The sequence below is a fragment of the Phaethon lepturus genome, unplaced genomic scaffold, assembly GCF_000687285.1.
Source record: "Phaethon lepturus isolate BGI_N335 unplaced genomic scaffold, ASM68728v1 scaffold1907, whole genome shotgun sequence".
NCBI lineage: Eukaryota > Metazoa > Chordata > Aves > Phaethontiformes > Phaethontidae > Phaethon > Phaethon lepturus.
Genome location: NW_010549606.1, coordinates 1 through 8,263, shown reverse-complemented (window position 1 = coordinate 8,263; position 8,263 = coordinate 1). Strand labels below are relative to the sequence as shown.

Here is an 8,263-nt window from a genome sequence, read left to right as displayed (position 1 = left end):
ACACTCTCCGTTAGCTGTTGCACAGCTGGGCTATTCGCATCTGCTAAATAACAAAATGTCTCAAGCAAACACAAATGCAGATAATGGATTCCTGTGATCACCATATTTTTCTGAAATAACATCACTGTACATTAATTCCAGCTTTGATTTGTTTCATTTGATTCTGTCTTTTTTTTCCTTTTTTTCAAGGTTAAAAGTGCAGCTGAAGAGACCAATGGCAAAATTAACTTTACACAGTAAATTACATCTGCACTGTTTTTTAAATAAGCTACTGCTATTTTTAATTAAGCTACCTTTCCTTTAGTGTCCTTAGTTTTATAAGTGCTGTGCTCCAGAGCCTTCTATTAAGCAAAGTGTTTTAAAATGAGTCTTAAATAATTTAAATATCTCTTTCTGAAATACATCCCTTTCCTGGAAGAAATTTTGTCAATTTTATGCCTTCTTGGGAAGAAAACAAAACAGAAAAAGTATTTCATTATTCTATTCACAGTTTTACAAGAGCAGGAGAAAATGTGCAACAATAAGTCTCCATTCCACAGCAGGCACACACTAAGGAAAATCTATAATAATGTGATTTGTTCTCTTCACATCCCTCCCAATTCGAATGAAGTTAAAAATAAAATGAAAAACAGGGACATTTCTTATTCCAAATTGATGTGAACGATGTTGTTTTTGTTGTCGGTCTGAAGCCTGCCTGGCTTCAGCTAGTACTTCTCCCTCCAGGAGAAAAGGAACCTGGAGCCTTGGTATCCGCACCCTGATACTGGAGATGGAAAAGTGAACATTGCCCAACTCTTCCTCATGAAAACTTTATGGCTTTAGTGTAGACCTGGGCACCCACTCTGACATGCCAGGAGTTTGTCCTTTCCCTGAATGGAGGACAGTTTAGTCCCATTCGCCCATTAAGCTCCTTATTAGACAAAGGAGGAGAATGAGACTAAGCAAGTGTGACCATGTTTACATGCAAATTAGTTTTCCAACTAAATGGTACTACTAAGTATTTCTTTGTTCTGTAATACGTGAAGGAGACCAGAAGAGACAGATGTGGTAAAACTCAGCCCAAGTGTAAACAGCTGGAAATGGATTTCCATGAAGCATATCATGCCACGACTGAAGCAGCTTCATGTCATTGAGTTGTACATTTCCAGCACTCCAAGGGATGGCTGGATGGTGACCAGCCCCTTCCAGTCTCCAGCTCTGAACAGTCATACACAGTCACTGAGTTAACCAGATACAGAACTGCACCCAAGATTGTAAGATGCTTTCTTCTTGGGTGAAGAAAACTTTGTGCCTCGGTGCTCTCTTACGATAACTCACTTTCAACAACGACACTTTCTCCCAGGAGAGCACTGCAAGGAACTGAATCACTTCTAGTCTGTAACCACACATCAAGGGCATGCCATGACAGCAAGCAATGCCATGCAGCTATTTATGCTACAATAAAGAGGAGGTGAATATAAACTCTAGGTATTACGTATGAGATGCTGTTTCTTCAGATGTAAGGGTACAATAATATGCGAATATGGTATTGTTGTTTGATTTCGATAGGAAGCGGTGTCGTTTCTAGAACAGCTACGTAACATCTCTGAAAGGAACTTGAAGACAAAAGAATGCAAACTGACAGAGGAAACACCTAGAAACATGATGGGGTGATGCCTGTCTCTGTGTTCGAGACTGAGCACACATACTGTCCTCTGACACAATAACTCGCCTCAGAGATGGCGACACCGTGTCTAACCTCAGCAGTGCAGTTATGAGGTGTAAGACTGTACAAGTGCCACCTGAACATTTCCTAATGATCACATTGAAGCAGGGCAAAAATAAGTCTGGTTCCTGGGAAATTAGGAGACAGGTCCAATATTTGAATAAGTGGCAATGGTTTTCTAGGGCACAACCCTGAATTTTCAGGAGCAGGAAACCTAAATAGGAATCTGCTCCTCTCCTCTTTTAAGCAGCTCCCATGGAAAGACTCCTTGGGCTCACACTAATCAGAGACAGAGTTATACCAGGTGTCATCCAGAGCAACAGCAGGGTGAATCCGAGTAAAAGCAGGCCACTTCAGCATCTGGCAGGGTCTGTTTAGCTCAAAACATGATTACAATCCAGACTGTTTATTCATGCTCAAATTGTATAATTCGGTTGTTTATACCAATAGATGTCTCCTTCTTTGTGCAACGCACGTGGGGTTCTGAAGCCCACATTTGGTTTGAAGTCCTCTTCAATAACAGTAAAAACCAAATCAGTTTACAGCTTTATGCTCCAAGTGATCCAAAGCCTAATTATTCTGATGCATTTGCTAACAGAAAATTGAGTACAGTTCTACTGATGCCAGGGGTGTCATGGGGCCCCACAATGAACATAAGCAGCAAGATGAACAGGCCCATGATATTTCATAGCAGTGAGGTAGTCATATACCCTCACCCTTGCTGTATTATGCAGCACACTACATCTGAGTTCTAGTGGCTATTAAAACATATAACTAATATTTCCTGATGCTTTTGGAAATCAAAGCTCAATTAAAAGATTCAGTTTAGATTGATTCTTAGGTATTCTACCACAAAAGACAGAACAGCAAAAAACATGTCTATCATGTAAACTGGCATATTCAAATCACAGAATCACAGAATCACAGAATCACTAAGGTTGGAAAGGACCTCTAAGATCATCAAGTCCAACTGTTAACCCAACACCACCATGTCCCCTAAACCATGTCCTGAAGCACCACATCCACACGTTTTTTGAACACTTCCAGTGATGGTGACTCCACCACCTCCCTGGGCAGCCTCTTCCAATGCTTGACCACTCTCTTGGTGAAGAAATTTTTCCTAATATCCAATGTAAATCTCCCCTGGCACAACTTGAGGCCATTTCCTCTCGTCCTATCACTAGTTAGTTGGGAGAAGAGACCAACACCCACCTCACCACAACCCCCTTTCAGGTAGCTGTAGAGGGCGATAAGGTCTTCCCTCAGCCTCCTCTTCTCCAGACTGAACAACCACAGTTCCCTCAGCCGCTCTTCGTAAGACTTGTGCTCCAGACCCCTCACCAGCTTCATTGCCCTTCTCTGGACATGCTCCAGCACCTCAATGTCCTTCTTGTAGTGAGGGGCCCAAAACTGAACACAGGATTCGACGTGCGACCTCACCAGTGCCGAGTACAGAGGCACGATCACTTCCCTACTCCTGCTGGCCACTCTATTTCTGATACAGGCCAGGATGCTGTTGGCCTTCTTGGCCACCTGGGCACACTGCCGGCTCATGTTCAGCCAGCTGTCAGCCAACACCCTCAGGTCCTTTTGCGCTGGACAGCTCTCCAGCCTCTCCTCCCCAAGCCTGTAGCGTTGCATGAGGTTGTTGTGACTGAAGTGCAGGACCCGGCACTTGGCCTTGTTAAACCTCATACAGTTGACCTCAGCCCATCAATCCAGCCTGTCCAGATCCCTCTGCAGAGCCCTCCTACCCTCCAGCAGATCAACACTCCCACGCAATGACCCCAGAACTCTGTCCCTCTTGTTCTTCTATTGATTCTTTTTGTCTAATATTTTAATTTGAACTGTGTGAGTCAAAATAAAAAAAGCTTTGTTCTAAGTTTGTCTAGTGCTTACAGAAGAAGGTCATGAGAAAGATTGCTAGGCATAGACAGTAATGAACTACTAGTAACACTGCTGCTATAAAATGTGAAGCAGAGATGGCAATAGGTTTGAGGGAAGAAGGAGGACTGGGTTTTGAAGACACATTGGAAATACCAGCTGCGCTGGTTAAATGACACACCCTTTGACAGCAGGCAGACGGTGAATCTTGGGCTGTCACTCAGTAGGTTCCTGCTTCACACCACCTCTAACCAAAGCCTGCCACTTCCTCTGCTGTCTTTGCTCCAACAAAACGCTCCCTTTGTGCTGTTGCAATCCACTTCCCTCTAAAGATCCCATGGGGACTTGTGGTGCTCGTCACCACCTGGTGTGTTCCAGTTCCAGACCATTGCCTTTGTGCAAAAGGAAATAAATGCTGGTGGTGGCTGAAGTGTCTTCCCTTTCCTAAGCAGGTAGACATTTTAGCACACTTGTCATTACATCATTTTACATCACCTCTGTATTTGGGACTCCCTGAGCGATGAATAAGCAGTTGGCACCATCTCTGGGTGTTGGCATGATGGGCTTTCCTGTTGATTTTTTGCCAAAAGACATTTCTCCAACAAGGAGAACTATCAAAAAACCTAATATGCTGCTAGACATAAAACAAAAGAAAATGCTTTCCTGTTAGAAATTACATAAGTAATCCAAAATGAAAGATGACAGAAAATCACTGTACTTACTATATGTCGTGCTGCAAACACTCCATCAACTATTGCACAACAGAATGCTGCTACCACGCCAAAGCTGATAAACACGATGGAGGCTACTAACTGAGAAGAGAAAAAACAGATTGAGTAATGTTTTCAATATAATTCTTTAAGTAAAACAATTGCACTAATTTTTCTACTATTCTTAAACAACGTTTTCTGCTGCTGTAATTCACTTTAGATCAGTGTTGCAAGATGCCAGTCATGCAGTAGAAAAAAGGCAGAAATTCTTGATGCTGCGTTGACATACCATCAAGTCTACTAGAAAAGCTTAAATCTTTCTAGAGAAAATTAAGTCAGCTGTAAGAGTTATTAATTCAATGGTGATTTCTTCTAAACTTATTAAATAAAACAGCAGTGGTGTCCATAGGGAGCATGGCAAAAAGCCATATTCCTGTTGTCTCACATCAACCTCAGGAGCTTTATTACAGTGGTAGTAATTCACATATACAAATGAAGACATTGTAGTAAGTTAATAAAAAGCCTGTGAACTCTCAGAAAGCTTTTATCATCCCAATTAGCTTATAATAATTTATAGCACAACAAAATCAGAGACTCATAGGACTAGTACCTCTGGAAGGGCTGGGATGTGCTGCCTTGGCCCCTGCCCTTTTTGGGGCTCCCAGCCTGCCCCTCAGTCTAATAGTGGGCACAGCAGAGAACAGCAGAGCTCAGCACATGTCCCAGCTGCAGCACAGACAGCATACTGTCTTTGGTAGCCTACCAGCCATAGTTTCAGACCTCATTTTACCTCCCAAGCTGCTTCATTCATTAAGCATTATCAATTCTTTATCAACAGGACTGCAGATGGAGTAACGCTAGAGCACTGCTCTAGCAGAAGTGGTGGTGGTTTCGGGGGAAAAGGCTGTGCAGGTGAGGTGTGCTGAGTCCCCTGCTAGCCGTGCTCACTTTATCTCCAAGGACAACTACAGCTGCAGCTCTAGCAGCAACTGCAGGGCTAGCACAACCCCAGAGACGGCAATCTTACTCCCCAATTCACTCTGAAGAGAGCAATAGGACTTGGAAAGGCTGAGCACTGGTATGCGTCTCCATCAGAGACCAGTCAGTGTCCTATTAGCACATGCTCTTGAGAAGGCACTGGCTTGTTTGGAGGGCATGTCTGAAGGATGCAGTGCTGTGAGCGAGGCGAGATGGAATCCTGAAAGAGAAACCCTGTGTACACCGGGCAAGGCACTCCTCTTGGACTCATTAACCGCAACACCATCAGATGAGGGACAGATGCCGTCACTCCCTCGTCTGTCAGATTAGAGGGTTTTGTGACTTTGAGGACTCTGCACCTTGAGTTTGGATGAGGGGGTACCTGCAGGGTGTAAGATGTACCTAACGTGCATTCTCTGGCTACGTTTTTAATATAATTTAATGTACATCTCTCCTGTCTCTGGCATTTCTTACGCAAAGTCACAAGAGGAACCCTTTGAAACATCCTATATGATAGGTTAAGTTTAATTTACAACAGTATTGAGTTATAGTTAATAAATGCAACAGATTAAAAAAATCCCTTGAAAACTGACAGAACAGTGCCCTTAACTGATAGAATGCATGGGCCAGGGTTTCAGCTAAGAATTTGGAACCTCTTTGTTATTTACCAGTCATTAATTGCTCCTTCACAACATGTATTTCAGAAATGCCCAGATACAGAATACCAAAACTGCATCCATACAGTTCATATAGCCCTTTTGCCTATACAAAATTCATATCTGCATTACCTAAATACTGTTATTACATGTGTAAAATTTGTAATGCATCACAAAACCACTTGAAAAATGGACTCTTTAGCTTATGTTAGCCTAAGAACAGTACAATGTCAATAGTGTCAGCAGGGGACACAGCACTGGTGACTTCCTCAAAAAAATGCATATTAGGCAGGTAAGAAACTACAGCCTTATAAACCCATAGCATTGGATACACAGGTCAAAGCAATATCAAACATTTGGAAATAAGAGCACTCAGTGAATCAGCAAAAAGTACAACTTAAAAACAGAAGAATCACAGCTTTCAAATGCTTTCTGATACATTCTCTTAATCTCTCATTAGGTCATGGCTGTTAGATCATGTAACCAGAGGTGAGCCAGCACTGCCACAGGGACTGCTGTGTAATCTGAATCCTCAGCACTGGGAGGAAAGGGGGATGCAGAAGTGGCTGGGTACTGGCTGATCTTGGGAACCTGCTGCATTCCCCCTGCAGCCAGCTCCATCCTGCCCTAAGGAGGCACAAACGCTAAGAGAGCACTGTTGGCTGCACCACCGTTCAACCTCCGCTATCCCTCGGCTCTCCAGTATGGCAGGTCATGTCTCACAAATCTGGTTGTCTAAAGATCTTAGCATGCAACTCATCAGATCAAGAAGGCTGTGGGCTTCTTGTAGAGAGCTATTATCGTTGCAGACCAGTGGGCTGTGCTGCCCTGTGGCAGCTGCATTTGCTAGAGACCCTGATCTCTTTATTTGAAAAAGCAGCAGTGTTTAAAAGTTCTGATGAAGTCATTATTGTCTGATACTTCTCTCTTGCTTTTCAAGTCATAGCAGTCAATCAAATAATTAGTGGGCTTAGCCAGGTGTTTCCAAATTGCCTGAGCTCAGGACTAATTTACTGGAAGCTGAACTCAAAGTGGCTTTTCATTTCACACATGAGCAACTTATTGATGATCTACAATCCCCAAATCAACATTTTCTGCTCATGGAGGTAGCTTAAATGAACTGATGAGTTCAGTTTCACCATATAGCTATAAGAGACTGCATATAAAGGTGCACAGTAAATTGTAGTATAGACAGGAGCTATGGAGTTGGCTTTGCACTCCTCAGTCATGTTGGTGAGCATCTACCCATTCAAGAAGTTGCATGCAAGTCAAAGGTTGCCAGCCAGAGTCTGCTCCTCTTATCCATGCCTACTAGCAACTACTTTGGTGACTGTTCCCTTTGAAATTAAGAGGACCATTTCTTGTCTGAAGTAATACTTCTTACAATGCCGAAGTGGCAGAATGTGACACTCAGACGTTCTTATGACTTAAATCAACTTCTCTACGTATTAGAATGATAAAAGAAGTAATAATACAATGAAGTCCTTAAAATAAAATTACAGACATATTCTCTCTCAAACCTCCCATTGCTTATTGAGAATGTGAAAAACACATAAACAAAGTACAAAATTAATTACTTCCAAAAATTGCAGCAAATACAGCCAAATGAAGAGCTGTTGTAAATTCAAAAGCTAATTTTCCCAAGTGGCAGGTGATTGCTGGAGTTGTGAGTTCACGAGCCTAGCACTGTGAAGAAAGAAAAGCCGTGCAGTTCATTTAAATATAGAGAATTTTTGTTGATAGGTAAAAGAAATAGCACTTTAAAAAAAATAAATACTAATCCATCCCATCATCTCACATCCATTTTTAGCAGCAGTATGTTTTGTCACAAAGCTATTCATTATTTATAGCAACATATTGTAACAGTTATTCAGAAAACAGTTTTGGTCTTGCTGTTCCATTGCTCTGTAGCCAGGCTTCTCTACAGCTGGTGTTATCAGAACATACTTACTCATGGTTCTGGTACAGAATACAATAATTTAGCTATTTACAAGGGAACCACGAAGCCAGTTATTAAACAGTGCAAATTGTACTGTGTGGGTCTAACAATCAAAACCAAAAGCCAATTGTTTAACGGAAGTATTTTAGCAAAAGGAGCAAAACAGCACTTAGAATGAGGGACTTTTGCAGATAGTATTAACTGAAGAGCCGTTACCTTCAGTCATGTCACAGAAACAAGAAAACACTCAAAAATGGAAAACTAGTGAAAGGCTGGACCACTAAATTCCTGCGTGCTGCCTTTTATTGCAGAATTCACCCGCCTTAGGAGCTCTTGTCCTTCGGCAGGCGTACGGCACCGCTGGTGGCACCGTGCCACCCTCCCTGCAGGC

The 8,263-nt window shown here is 42.4% G+C and overlaps 1 protein-coding gene across 1 annotated transcript in view; it reads right to left on the bottom strand.

Moving 5' to 3' along the window:
* TMEM255B (transmembrane protein 255B) overlaps nucleotides 1-6,039 on the bottom strand; it is a gene marked incomplete at its 5' end in the record, with an annotated part of 46,165 nt that extends 40,126 nt beyond the window's left edge. Inside the window, 2 exons of the mRNA XM_010290294.1 lie at nucleotides 4,312-4,394; nucleotides 5,946-6,039. Of these exons, the coding sequence (XP_010288596.1) occupies nucleotides 4,312-4,394; nucleotides 5,946-6,039 (177 nt within the window). The remainder of the gene's footprint in view (nucleotides 1-4,311; nucleotides 4,395-5,945) is intronic.
* Nucleotides 6,040-8,263: the final 2,224 nt, after the last annotated feature.